This window comes from Balaenoptera ricei, chromosome 20, assembly GCF_028023285.1.
Source record: "Balaenoptera ricei isolate mBalRic1 chromosome 20, mBalRic1.hap2, whole genome shotgun sequence".
NCBI classification, from domain to species: Eukaryota; Metazoa; Chordata; class Mammalia; order Artiodactyla; family Balaenopteridae; genus Balaenoptera; species Balaenoptera ricei.
Window position 1 is genome coordinate 13302399 of NC_082658.1, and position 14485 is coordinate 13316883.

Consider the following 14485-nt stretch of genomic DNA (forward strand, 5'->3'; position numbering starts at 1 on the left):
GGACTGGGCTCAGCCCATACAGAGGAAGAGGTCAGAGTGTGGCCGGCCACCGGCTCAGAGAGCCGTGCAGGGAAGGAACGCTCCCCTTCCGAAAGGAACTGCTCCGGCCTGCTCCCCTTCCTAAAGGAACCTGAGGAACTGTTTTTCCACCTCACCTGTGAATATGTGCTTACCCTCTCTGTTTTGTAAATACCAAAAAGGAAGTTTTTAGGTTATTTTAATCATGGTTTGAATTAGTGTTGGTCGATTTTGAAAACCTGTATTTCCTAAGCGTTATATGCAGACACATTAAGAGATGGAATAATTATTTTGTGGATAAGTACATAGAGCTTCCTGAAAAGCCAAGTGTAATTTAGGGAGAAAGAAACACAGAAAGTTAAAATGGTAGAGGATGGTTGTGCATTATCTAGAAAGTACCATCTCACCAGTAATCAAAAGCTAATTTGCAAGAAAAGGAAAAAAGATCCCTGTTGCCAGCATGTGTGTTGGTTGTCACCTTCTAGCGATTTCCTCACCTGAAACTCTTTTGTAAGCCGAGCTCCTGTTGACATCAACCCTGCAGGGCCCCTCCCACACCAGGGGCAGTGCCCGACTCAGCCTCGCGGAGCGAGCTGGGCGAGCAGGGCAGCGTGGGCAGTGCCTGGGGATTGGCTCCCAGATCTCTTCCTCGAGGGCAAGATTGTCCTGAAAAATCAGGAAATGGCAAGCATTGCTCAAAGCTACGTCTTGTTCCCACTCAGCGTTTCTTGATGGCAGACTTCCAGGGGGAAGATAACCTTTCTGTTTTTCGAGAAAAGTTGTGGCAGTTATTGACCAGAGTGTTCCCCCCATCCACCTGTTAGGTCTCCCCTCAGACTCCATTTTAGCTCCACTGTGAATGAAAAGCACTTTAAAGATGTCTTGTGTTTCACTGTTGTGTCAGCTGGTATGAGCTTTGATTCTTCTGATTTAGGGAAAGAAATTCAGCCACAGGCGCGTCTTGTAATTTATTCCAAAACCAGTGTGACTTACAACTTTCAGACAACACGGATGGGTAAGAAATTATTAGTCTGATATTTTAAAAAGTTTTTGACTTTGAAATGACAAGATTACTGTTACTTAAGGTAAAAAGTATATTTTGTATTTTATTGCTACAAAATATTACACAAACTAACAACAGTTGAGTTCCGGGTGAGATCTGCTCTTTGCTGTACCTGCTAAAACCAGGTGCCTGGAGCTCGGAGCAGGTCCAGGCACGCAGCTCCCCTGACTCGGACAAGAAAGCAAGTCCCTTTCTGTTTGACACAGACCATCTTTCTGTGTTGGGAAATCCTGGTGAAGTATTACCTGAACTCTCCCAGTGAAAGCAAACAGCTGAAGATACCTGAGAGTGTTCCAGCCCCAGTGGCTGTGGTCGGTGTGGTCCTTGCTGGCTACAGTCTGGCCCCTGCACCTCTCTCTGAAATTCTGAGTGAAAGCACATGACTCACGCTCAGCCCCATCCTGCTGAGGAAAACTTCACAGCACATGGGACATGGGGGCCCTGGGGGAGCTCTCATGTTTATATTTAACCAATATTGTCATACCTACTTTTATTTGAAACATGCTAGTATTTCTAGATAAGCCAGTTTTGTTCTGAAAGTGTGAAATTGGAGTAATTTTCAAAATTTAGTCCAAATCAGAACAGTATTTAAAACCTGTTGCATTCATAGGTATATACACAGTGGATTTGTTGAATTAACTTGAGTCTATATTTGACTAAGAGCTGTGCTTTTTAAGTGGTTTTGTTATATTTGTCCTACTGTGTTCTGTGAAGTTTGGTAAAATATGGATAAAGCAGCCAATATTTGAAGCCATTTACTTGTGAATGCAGAAGCAACCTGATGGAGGCGGTTGGGCCTGTCTCTAGTGCCCCAGGGTCAGGTTCTCAGGCTGTAGCCAACGCAAGCCCTTCGGAAGCTGGCCTTTGGACGAGCCTCACCCTGTGTGTCTGAGTCGGTGGCCTGGCCCTGTGGCCCTTGTGAGCTCGGGGTCTGTTCCTGTGACCACAGGCAGGGTGTGTTCACCATGATGGAACAGGAGGCTTGCGCCCAGAGGCAGACCACTGCGTGCCATTCAAGGGGGGTTTCTGCCGGGCTCCCACGACACACTGTCTCTCCAGAAACCATTGCTGTGTGGCAGGTGACCACAGGGACCGAGCCAAGTGGGCTGGGCCTTGCCACGGGGGCGCGGGAGGCCCACAGACCCACCTCAGGCCGAACACAGAGAAGGGTCTGCAGGAGAATGTAAGCGGTGTCACCTGTGGTGGGGATGCCCGAGCTTGGCCTGGGCCCCGTCACTGCCAGGTAACTATGGGGAGCGTGTGCCGAAAGAGTGAAGTAGATAGAGCCCCTTCCCTGTGGCTGCCGACTGTGGTTCAGGGGAGGGGCTGGAAGGAGGTAACACACACGACAAAGCTGGCAAGGACCCTTCGGCACAGGAGTTCATTAATGTTTTGGCTCAGTCACAGCGTAAACGGACAGACTTGAAGCCATGCTGTCTCCATTTGGCACCACAGAGCAGGCCCCCGCAGGCTGACCTGCACGGCGCGGCAGTGGCACAGAGTGGAACTTGGACTTGGCTCAGTGGTCTCGGCTGCACCAAGGAGCTAGGTTGAAGTTGGCCTCAGCCTGCCCCGGGCAGGGCCAGAGTGTCCACAGCTGGGAGGGCTGGTGGTCAGAGCGGTTCGATGCATAACTTAGTAGTGACCTTACAGGGGTTATGATGGCCTGTAGGGTTAGGATGGCAGGTGATTTTAAGTTTCTTCTCTATGTTTTTTCTATTCTCTCATTAATCAGTGTTCCATAATTTAAAAATTGTAATTTAGGATAAATAGATTGACAGGAAATTTCAAGAATTCAGTGTAAAATGTGAACTTTTGGTACAGAGGCAGTATAGATACGTCAACATTTTTCTGGTGTCAGATGTTAAAGGAAAGCAGAAATTCTTGGTTAGTATCTTTTCCTAGAATACATATGATGTTATGGAGTTTTTAAAAAGGCTCTTATTGGGACTTCCCTGGTGGCGCAGTGGTTAATAAGACTCTGCGTTCCCAATGCAGGGGGCCTGGGTTCGATCCCTGATTGGGGAGCTAGATTCCACATGCATGCTGCAACTAAGAGTTCGTATGCCACACAACCTGACAACTAAGGAGCCCGCCTGCCACAGGTAAGACCTAGCACAACCAAATAAATAAATAAATAAATATTAATAAAAAATAAAAAGGCTGTTACTAATATGCAAATATAATACTTAAATTTCCATCAATGATGAGAATACATTTAGAATAAAACACCAAACATGTTTTTGTTAAGAACAGTAGTGTGTGTATGTTAATCCCAAACTCCTGATTTATCCCTCCCCACCTTTCCCCTTTGGTAACTGTAAGTTTGTTTTATATGTCTGTGGGTCTATTTCTCTTGTATGTAAGTTCACTAGTATCATTTTTTTTTAGATTGCACATATAAGCAATATCATATCTTTGTTTTTAGCTTACTTTGTATGGTAATCTCTAGGTCCATCCATGTTGCTGCAAATGGCATTATACACCCTACTATATATAAAATAAACAGCAAGAACCTACTGTATAGCACAGAGAACTATACTCAATATTTTTTAATAACCTGTAAAGGAAAAGAATCTGGAAAAGAATAGAGACACACACACACACACATATGTATAACTGAATCACTTTGCTGTACACCTGAAAGTAACACAACATTGTAAATCAACTATATACTTCAATTAAAAAAAAAAAGAACAGTAGTTGTGTAATTTTTGGTTATTGAAAGATCACAGTAGTAAATGTCTTGATCAGTTTAATGATTTCTAAGATTTTATTAACAAAAGCAATTATGATGTTGAAATGGAATCAATTAATCTTTAACTGGTCCTGCTAAAGTTGATGAATTTCCTTTAGTGTTAAGCCCAGTATTTTTTAAAAATCTCATTTTGGCTGTAGTTTATAATATAATAAAGAGTTGAGAGAGGAAAAGGGAATAACGTTCTGTTAATAGAGTTTTGCTGAAATTAATTTCAGCTTCAACTAGTAAAAGGACCCCAAATACTGATACTAGATCTTTAAAAATCTTCAGATATTTAGTGGCTTTTCAAAAAAACTTTAAATTTTGAACTAACTTTAGGCTTAACGAACAATTGCAAAAATAATAGACTTTCCCATAAAAGCCCTTCACCAGCTTCCCTGAATGTCGACCTCTTACAAAGGGGACCGAGGAATGAGCGTCGTGTGGGGCCAGTGGTTAAACCGCAGCTGCTCTTTGGTGATGTGCCTGCCCTCTTGGTGTCGCATTTGGGGTGCATCCCAAACTCACTGTGCCAGTTGAGGTCTTTAAAGTGACTGGTTTTTTTAAATAAATAATAAACATTTTGGGGGTACTTTGAGACTATATAACTATCCAGTTTTCACACCCAGCGCCCATCAGGTACTGCGCTAGGCTAGCCATGGTGGTTCTTTCATAGGAAAACATGTCTGCTCTGCTTTTTGCTCCTTTGTTTACTTATGTCAGTGTGGATCATGGGTTATCCTCTAGCACTGTTTGTTATTTTGTTGCTCCGATTGCTCTGCCTTTGGCTGTTGGGAGCAATTTCAGGTTGGTTTCTGTGCGGTGTGTTCCCTGCCCCCATGCGCCTTTGTTTTTAATGGTTTCTCAATTTCTAGCATGACAGGATGCCCCAGGCTTTTCTTTTTCCCTCAACCCAGCCCTGGAGTCGACCACCTCCAGGAGTCTGTGTTCCTCATAGTGGAGAGTAGTATTTAGAATCCAATACCTGGATTCCACTCCCATTCCCACAGTGTATCCTTTGCATCTCCGGCCTGGCCGACTGCGTGGACACCTGCGATTCCAGCCCAGCGCTGGGTCCCCTGGCCTCCTGTGAGCAGTGCTTCTTCATCCTGGCTCCCTCCTCTGCGGCATCCACATGCAGTTGTTTCAGAACTGCTAACCCTCCCCCGTGAGAAACACACCCGCCCCAGAGGAGAGAGTTCCTGTGTGTCCTCCCCGTCCATCGAGTGTAGTGTCTCTGTGTAACGCAGGCACATTTCCTCTGCTGTTGCAGGACCCCACTTCCTATAGTTTCTTTTTAATTTGCATTCAGGAAAGCTCACTCTTTGTCATGAACAGTTCTGTGGGTTTTGACAGATTTGTAGGGTTGCGTTCCACAACTTCAATACCAAACAGAATGGCTGTCGGGTGGGAGGGCAGCACCCCTTTCAGGTGATCTCTGTGTGTCTGAATAACCCTTTTTCAAACATTTCCTCTGTGGGCTGATAGGAGATGCAAATTTACAAGTCACACTTAGAAACAGCACTTTGTTCCCACTTTGTTTTCTGTTGTTGCCAAAGCCGACTGGGCACTTGAGTACCTTCTGGTTTGTCCCTGATGGTTGAGGGTGATCACGTAGTGAAGGGAGGTTTCAGTGAAGCTGGGGGACAGTATGAGCCTGGGGGCTTCCTTCTTGCGGAGCTCAGTCGTGGTTTGGCTTGGGGGGGGGGGTAGGACCGTTAGGGCTGCTTTCTGTGCTTGCCCACAGTTTCTGGGGAGATGCAGGGCTCATCGCTCCTGCTGGCCTCCTGGGCCCTGCTGGCCTCCTGGGCCCCGCTGGCTGCCCATGCATTTCTCTGTTTGTACCTGTCATCCTGCCCCGACCCTGCCGTCCTCGTCCTGCCCCGTGAGGCCCGTACACGAGGCCACCCTCCCTGTGACTTCTGCTGGCTTTCATGAAGTCGGGGTTGGCCACCCTCGCTGTCCTATGAGCGTCTCTTTAGCCAAGGCCCCCGAGCCACAGACGTGCTTGTGGGCATGCGGAGGAGGGAGACTTATGGGGTCAGCGTCCCAGGTGTCTGTGCGGATTCCCTTTCATTAATCGCCTTCCCTCTTTCTCACAGCGCACTGGTGATTGCTGCCGTGTTTGACCGAGATGTAAACTGCAGGAGAGCAGCCTCTGTAAGTTTTCCTGTCCTGTTCCTTTTCTTGAGGGTGTGGGTGGCTCTGACCTGTGACCGGCTCCCCCAAGAGGCTGTGGTCACCGGCTTGTGAAGCAGGAGGGACGCCCAGGGGATGGGGGCCCATGGAGGGTGGCTTCCACTCCCTCTGAGTCCCAGCCGAGGAGTGGACTATAGCCCGTGGAGGGTGGGTCAGGACGGGTTGCCCCCGTCCAGGTGGGGGTGGAGAGGGGGCCTGGAGGGTCCACAGCTCAGGAGTGGGCAAGTGTGCACAGTGGGTGCTGCTGTCTGTTTGACGAGTGAGTGTCTGGCCAGGGATCAGCATTGCAGCCTCGCCTTCTGGTTGGTGGGGTGACACGGAAGCGCAGCCTCCGTCCTCAGATGCAGGGGCTCCATCAGGTCACAGAGCCCCGTGCTCCCTTGCAGCTCCCGATGGCCTGCCTGCTCTCTGTTCCCTGAAGTACATGGGGTCCTTGAAACTTTCAAGAAAAAGTTTCCCAGGAAAACTCAGGACCTCATCTGTGTCCTGCAGTTTCTCTTCTTTTGTCTTGAGCATCAGTAGGAAGGCTGGTGATTCTTTGAGAAGTCTTCACGTTTGTGCCGTGATATTTACCCTCAGGCAGTAATTGTAAGACTCATTGAAATACAGTAAGAATCTTTTGTTAAATCTGTACTTAAAAATTACCTTTTGGGGAATTCCCTGGTGGTCCAGTGGTTAGGACTCCGTGCTTCCACTGTAGGGGGCCCGGGGTTCCGTCCCTGGTCAGGGAACTAAGATCCCGCAAGCAGCGCAGTGTGGCCTAAAAAAAAAATTGCCTTTTATATTTTCTTTTCTGTTTATTGGAACCTAAGAGCTAATTTTGGGAAGCAGTAATAAAATCGAAGCACCGATACTTTTTACCCTGGGGAAGAGGTGGAATAAAACAACAGAAATAATTTTTTTTTCACGTTAAAATTAAAATCCTTTAAAATCAGCAGAAATTCTTTGCATTAAACACCACCTAAGTGACCCCTGCTTACCTAGTGGTGCAAGGCTAAGGCAGTGAAAGGTGCTTTTGTTTGAAGCTCATTTGAAAATGTCAGGACAAGTCCCTAATTATTGGGGATGAAATTTCTCTCACCGCAAAGCTGCTTCCTCGTGAGGACGTATTTCGTCCTTTTTGGCTCCTGTTTGTGCTCACGTTTTGTGCTCTCCTTGGGAGCCCGCCCAGCAACCTCAGGCCTCTTTGCCCAGCACCCGGAGGTGGGGGCTCAGTGAGGGTGGTGAGCTGTCCTCTCTCTCCGTCCTGTGCCCTGGGGGCACCACCTCTCCGGGTTGTCAGGTGCCGGGAGGCTCTCACCACCACCAGCAGCCCTGGGAGGATGGCCTTCCCGTCATACTTGGGTGTCGTGGAGGGTGACAGACTGGAGGCCCACCCGGTTAATCACGGTGAATATATTTATGAATTTGTGAAAAGATGTCCCATTAAGTGGTTGTTCAATGCTAGTTGTTGTACATGTTAGAAAGTGCCCAGCAGGCCCCCAAATGTGTCTCCCCAGCGGCCACTGGTTTCTGGCGGCAGGTTCGGGAGGACGGAATGGGGCCAGGGAGCCACACTTCTCTTGACATCAGATGTCCTTGAAGCCTGGGTGTAGCTACGAGTCCCAGTCTTTCTCATTGGACGTCGAATTGGATGTTTAGTACTAAACCCCGTATTATTTATTGATGTGATATACGTGGACTCACACGGTGTGACCTTCGGGACTGCCTTTCCTGCAGCACGATTCCCGGGGTCCATCCAGGCTGTGGCAGTACTGTCAGCCCCTCCTTCCTGCCCTTCCCTGGCCGAGTCACGTCCCCTGGCCAGCTGTGCCATAGCTGCCTGAATTGTTCATGTATTGTAGGGCCTCTCGGTTGTTTCTGGTTTGGGACTATTAAGAATTAGGCTGCTGTAAACATTCATGGACAGGTTTTTGTGTGAACACAATTTCTGTTTCTCTGGGATAAATGCCAAGAGTACAATTTTGGGGTCATATGGTAGTTGCATGGTTAGTTCTGTAAGAAAGGGCCCTGCTGTCTTCCAGAGGGGCTGCACCATTGTACCTTCCCTCCATCATTCTGTCAGTGATCAGTTTTTCTATGGCCTCACCAGCATTTGGTGTTGTCATTATTTTTGCGCTAGTTACTCTGATTAGGTGTGTGGTGATACCTCACTGTGGCTTTAACTTGCATTTCTCTGATGGCGATGCTAGCGATGTTGCGCAAGTTTTCATGTGGTGTTTCCCACCTGTATCCTCTTTGGTGACGTGTCTGCTTAAGTTGTTGGGGAGGGGGAAATTCCTCCCCCCACACCAGTCCTTCTTGGTGGGTTTTGGCTGGTCTAGTAATTAAATTGACACCAGACAGATTAACAGGAGAAAAAGAAACAAGGTAATTCGTATACACAGAGGTCTCATAAAAATAGCACCCACAAAGTGACCAAAGCAGGCTGTTTCTATATCATTTTCAGACAAAGAAACAGTTATTTGTGAAGATTTAACAAAGGGGCTCATGAAGAAGTGACAAGGTTTATTTCCCTAACTGGTGATGAGGACGCTTTCTCTCCTCCTGGAATGGGGAGGGTACCTTCACATGGGAGATTTATTCCTGCTTTTACAGTCAGAGTGTTTTTAATATCATTTTTCTCCTACTGGCCATTTCTCAAGTAACTTTAATTCAAAATATCAATATGTGGCTTGGGTGGCCTGCCCTGAGCCCCAGCAAAGTCTTCTGCCCCTTTTTTCACGGGGTTGTTTGTTTTTATTGTTGAGTTTACGAGTCTTTTCTTTCTTGGGCGAGTGGTTTGTAGGTTCTTCCTTCCAGTCTGTGGGTTGTCTGTTCATCCTCTTTACAAGGTCTTTCACAAGAACAAGAGTTTTTTAATTCTGATGAGATCCAACCTACCAGTTTTTTCTTTTATGGATCATGTTTCTGGTGTCAGGCCTGAGAATCTGAGAATTCGTTGCTTAGCTCTCGATCCTAAAGATTTTCTCTGTTCTGTCCCATCGATCTGTGTCTGTCCTTTTGTCTGGGTTACCATGGCTCTCTAGTAACCAACCCTAATACTGGGTAGAGCCATTCCTCCCATTTCTTTTTTTTCAACATTGTGTCACCATTTTAGGACTTGTGCTTTTTCATGTAAATCTCGTATTATTTTTTACCTTTTAAATGATGTCACCAGAATAGTAAATGTGATCCTAAATATTGCATGTTATGTAAATTGGCATTGTATCTTTTTTCCATTGCCTTTTGGTTGGTTTCATTTTTGCTTTTAAATTTTCTTTAATGAATTTATTGCAAAAGGTACAAAATGGTACATAGCAAAAGTCAAGTCTCCTTGCTCCCAGTGTGAAAGCTGCACGAGGGCCCCTGGGGAAGTGCCAGTCCCGCTGTGCCTCCCCAGGGCCACCAAGTGCGAGGTCTTGGAGATGACCAAGTTTCTGGTTTTCTCTGTAACCTGCCAGAGGTGTCGGGTGCACATTTAAACATCACGTGGGGGTCTTTGTGTTCCGTTGTCTTGATTCCTTGTGCACAACTGCATGTGCTCCTCCCAGCGCCCCACAGGGGATGATGAAGTTGTAGCTGAAATGAAAGTCCTAGAGGTTACGACCTCACTTCCAGAAAGCTCCCGCCCCAGGCATTGGGGCTGCGTCTGCAGGCAGGGTCACCCCTCCCAGGTGCTCCCTGAAGCCACCAGCCACCTGACCGCTGCCCTCTGACCTGTCTCTCTGGTGGGTGGCGTGTGGCGATGAGGTTGCATTGTGCGCAGCTGCACGCCTTGGGCATTTGCTAGCTGGTGGCAAGAAGGTCCACCTAAGGATGCCTCATTCTGAGGTAATGTTTTGACCTTCTGAACAGCCCAGATCTGGGCCTGTGAGCAGGACGTGGAGCGTGTCCGTGGCAGGTGCTGGGGGGGAGACCGGCACTCAGCGTCACCATCCTGTGAGCTGTCATCACACATCCCCAGGAAAATGATTTGTGTTTTGGGCTTTTAGTTAACCAAATAGATATGACTCTATTCTTATTTTTGTATCTAAGGCCTTGAATTAGGCTTTGGTGTGAAGCTCAGCATTGGCCGCTAAGCTGATTTTATAAACTTGAATTCTTAAATCATAGTTTTAAAGCACACCAAGATGTAAAAACAGAGAGATAAACCACCCTTGAGGCTCTGAGTGGCCAGCAGTGAGGACCTTTATTTAGAAAACAGTCATGGCTCATTTGTCTTGCACTGGGTTTGCTGTGCGTCCATCACTCACGTCCAGCGAGGATACACCTAACTCACCGCTGTGTTTGTGCTTCTCTTCCTAGGCTGCTTTCCAGGAGAACGTGGGAAGACAGGTATGGCTATTTTCAAAAATCTTCATTCCTAAAACTTCCTGTAGATGTAGAAGTAGAAATAGTAAAGCTACAAATGTGGGTAAAGAATTTACCTAGAATAAGCTAGTACTTCACACTGTGACTTCCGGTCGCAGATTCACTCATAACGTGACTCAGGTGAGTATTGACACAAGTTTTAAACAATTAGTTGTTGTTTTACAGGAAACTTGAATGTGTAAGTAATTTTCACACACGTCAGAAATCAGTGCCTTGTGCATTGCCGGGAGCCTTCTGATGTCAGCAGTTGCCCGTGGGCGCTGGAGGGGTGTGGGCAGAGGAGCCTGGCAGGGCAGGGGCAGAGGTGTGACCCCTGCCTGTCCCACGTGTGGAAGGAGCCAGCTTCCGCCTGCCAGCCGCCCCACGGCCCCTCCTGACTTGACGTCGTGCCCCCGGCCCTGAACCTCTTATTGCGGTCAGCCTGGGCTGGGAGGTGTGACCTTTATCCCCAAGTCATTCATACTGTGTGTGACGATGACCACCCTGGGACACGTGGCCAGTCTGGCAGCAAATGGGCCGTCTCAAGGGTCAGTTTCCCATGGCCAGGGGAGCCCAAGAGAGAGGTCTGAGCTGTGCTCAGAAGGGCGCCAGGAGAGAGATCTGGGCGGTGATCCCCTCCTCCAGCACAGAGAGGTGAGTGCGTTGTGGGCCTGGGGATCAGCAGGTGATACTGGGGACAAGCGGAGACGGGCCTTGAGGGGCAGAGGTCAAGCTGCAGGACTGAGGGGAGCCCACGCAGAGCAGCTGCTCAGCAGGTGGGAGGACGGGAGAGGTGGGCGTGCGCAAGAGGGAAGGCTTGGACAAACACGGGATTCCAAGACTCCTGCCTGGACATCTGCGAGAAAGCGTGCGTGCAGGGACTGTCCCCTTGGATGCCCTCGAGTCTGTCAGGGTTCCCACAGCGGGGCCGGCCTTGCTGTTGAACCGGGGCCTGCGTTCCCAGCGCTGGGTCCACTTGCCCTTCCTGGGCCGCCAAAGGCCAGGGAGAGGGGGTGATGCTGCAGCTGTGGCTTCCACGGGGGTCACGTTTGGGGCACGGTGGGAAGTTCTCCCGGAAGTGTGGGCTGCTGGGCGAGGCGCCTCCGTCCACGTGGCCTGGGTGTTGGTGAGGGGTCCCCCAGCACTCAGGGTGGAGCAGAGAGAGGAGCCAGCGGGGCTTCAGGCTGGACCAGGTCTGTGGAGGGCGGCCGACCTGCTGACCTTCCATCGAAGGCGATAGAGCAGCCAAGGGGTGGAGAGGAGGGCGGCTTCGCTGGAGGTTCTGCAGCCTGTGCTGTGAGCTGTGAGCATGTGTGTGGAGGGGCCAGGGCCTTGAGGTGAGGTGTCCAGTTCTGAATGCAGCGTTAAGGCTAAACTGATGCCAAGATGGGTCCAAACGAAGTCTTGGATTCCACAGTCATCGCCAAAGACAGAGGGAACCAAATCACTCATCTTGAACTTGAATTCGTGCTACCTTGAAATTGTTGGGGTGCTGTCTCGTTCTGTGGGTGTGCTTGTCTGTGGAAGGAGCCCAGTAAGGTCACAGCCTTTCTTCCGTGGCTGGGAGGTGACTGAGACCCAGTATCCTTGGGTGTCCCTTAGTCCTGTCTACCTGGAGCCCTGAAAACTTAGAAGAAAGCTGGTCACTAGACAGAGATGCCAACCTCTAGCGGTGACAGGCTTCGCTGTGTCAGGGCAGCAAGTGCCGCCTGCAGAACGAGGGAGGCTGACAGGGAGAAATGTGGGGTTGTCGAGGGGCCCGCAGGCCAAGATCCGGGCCTGGAGAGGAGGGCGGGGGCTGTGATCAAGAAGGGAGCTGCTGGAGGCTGAGCCAGGGGAGCCTGGGCACCCTGAAAGTCAGAGCCCAGGAGAAGAGGCTTCTCCCGCCCACCTCCAGCCCCCACGGCACCCCTGTCGGCAGAGCCCCAGGTTCCAGAAGACACCAGGGCGGTCAGGAGCTGGGCAGTACTGCTCCCTGCGCAGTCGGAGCGTGGGGGCCACTCAGGTTGGGGGGTCCGTCAGAGAAGGAAGGTGAGCAGCTAGGGTCCTTGTGCCCTTACCCTCCCTGTCTCCCCGTGCGCTGGTGTTTACAGTAAAACCGGCCTGCGCGGTCCAGGGGAAGCCATGCTGATGTTTGAGAGGTGCGTACTGTGGACCTGCACTCGGTGACGTCCTTCTGCAGCTTGGCAGGAACGAGGAGGAGAAGGATGTGAACCTGCCAAAGGAAATGGGAGCGCGGGAGGGGAGCGTGGAGAGGGCACATGCGTTCCCAGACGTGGGGCGAGGCTCTTAGCGGCCGTGTGTGGTGGACTTGCTGAGGGCATGGAGCGCAAGTGAGGGGCAGCAGGGGGCGCGTTTGTCCACGGCCCTGGGGTGGGATGTCCTCCGGGCTCCTGGGTGCGAGCACAGACCCTGTCTTTGGCCACCTTCAGCGACGGGGGAATCTGCAGGAGGATTTGGTGGGGGGCCCACCTCTCCGTCCAGACTCGCCCCTGCCCACCGGGGGCTCAGGCCTGAGCGAGGGGTCCTGAGCCTCCACTCCCGGCTCCCAGAGAAACCTCAGGAGGGATTTGCTGGAACACAGCCCCCTCTGTCCGTTCTGTCCCTCCTTGCAGGGATGAGCTGTCTGGACAGAGCTGTGATGCTTGGGTATGCAGTGGCCGGACCAAGAAGATCTTGGGGTGTCAGGAGGCATCTGAACATTGCCCAGGGGTCGGCAGGCTTGGGTGGTGGAGCAGAGGGCACCACCTCCTCCTGCAGCCACAGTGGCCTTTATCTGACGCGGCCTCAGGCTGGTCTGGGGTGGACTGGAGTCCAGCAGGAGTCAGCCTGGCGCGCGGTGGCCCCTTAGGTGGTGGGGGGCCGTCCCCTTCCCTGAGCTGTGCCTGGAGACTGATTGGCTTTTAGGTTCGCTTGAGAACCAAACCTCTGATCCTGACATTGTGTCCGTGACGAACACGCTGGGGTCCGTTGACAGTTTGGAGTCAGATCCCAAGTTCTTCATGTGCGGGGCTCCCTCGAGACGGTGTGGGAGGTTAACAGTCTGTGGGTCCCTAGTCTACGGCTTGCTCAGAGTGGGGAAGGGCTCTGGGGACCCAGGCCTCAACATACCCTCCTATGGTTGGTGACAGCAAGGCATTCACTCCTTGGTCGAAAGTTTGTCATTTATGTCCTTTTAGAAAACTATTTGGGGACTTCCCTGGTGGCGCAGAGGTTAAGAATCCACCTGCCAATGCAGGGAACAAGGGTTCAAGTCCTGGTCTGGGAAGACCCCACATGCCGCAGAGCAGCTAAGCCCGTGCGCCACAACTACTGAGCCTGTGCTCTAGAGCCCGCGAGCCACAACTACTGAAGCCCATGAGCCCTATAGCCCACACGCCACAACTGTTGAGCCCACGCACTCTAGGGACCATGCTCTGCAACAAGAGAAGCCACCGCAATGAGAAACCCGTGCACCACAATGAAGTGTAGCCCCTGCTCGCTGCAGCTAGAGAAAGCCCACACGTAGCAACGAAGACCCAACGCAGCCAAAAAAAAAAAACTATTTGTCTTGTTTTCAGATTTTCAAGTATTGTTACCAGAGAGTGGTATCAATAATAACTTGCAGACTTTGGGGCGGGGCCTGGACCTAGGCCGGGAGTGTGTCCCTGGGTGTGTTAAGGGGGGCTGTTCCCAACTCCCCAACCCCCTGTTTCAGAGTCTGGTCCTGGGTGTCGGCTGTCAGGCCCCCAATGGGACCTCCCAGTCGTTGTCTTGTTCATTCTCCTGCCAGCTGTGGGGGGTGGGCTCTTGTCCAGGATTCATAGCCCAGGCAGGTGCCGGCCCTTCAGAGGGGACTCTGGGGTCCTTCTGGCCGCCGGGGCACGGGTTGAATGAAATTGGAAGCTTTAATTCTGCTGAAACCTGATGTGTTTTTATGGTGTGTGGTTTAAAGAAAGGGTTCTTACAACATTTTAAAGTTGAAATGCTTTAATTGTTAGGAAAAAAAATTTTAAGTGGTTCAAATAATTTTAGCACAGTGTCCAGCCTTGGAGAGGCAGTTAGTAAAGTGACCTGACTTGAAAGTCCTTGGTTGAGTTCGGTTAAGTGGCGTGTAGTTTTAGCTTTCAGTTTATATCATGCTTCTTTGTTCA

At 50.3% G+C, this 14485-nt stretch overlaps 1 protein-coding gene across 5 annotated transcripts in view; it reads left to right on the plus strand.

Moving 5' to 3' along the window:
* The window catches only part of TBCD (tubulin folding cofactor D), a 175135-nt gene that overhangs the window by 102929 nt on the left and 57721 nt on the right, over nt 1-14485 (plus strand). For all 5 annotated transcript variants that reach the window (XR_009499404.1, XM_059906846.1, XM_059906847.1 and 2 more), the window contains 2 exons: nt 5924-5981; nt 10308-10337. Coding sequence is in view for 4 of the 5 variants with exons in the window: in XM_059906846.1 (XP_059762829.1) it covers nt 5924-5981; nt 10308-10337 (88 nt within the window). In the remaining variant the exon portion in view is untranslated. The remainder of the gene's footprint in view (nt 1-5923; nt 5982-10307; nt 10338-14485) is intronic.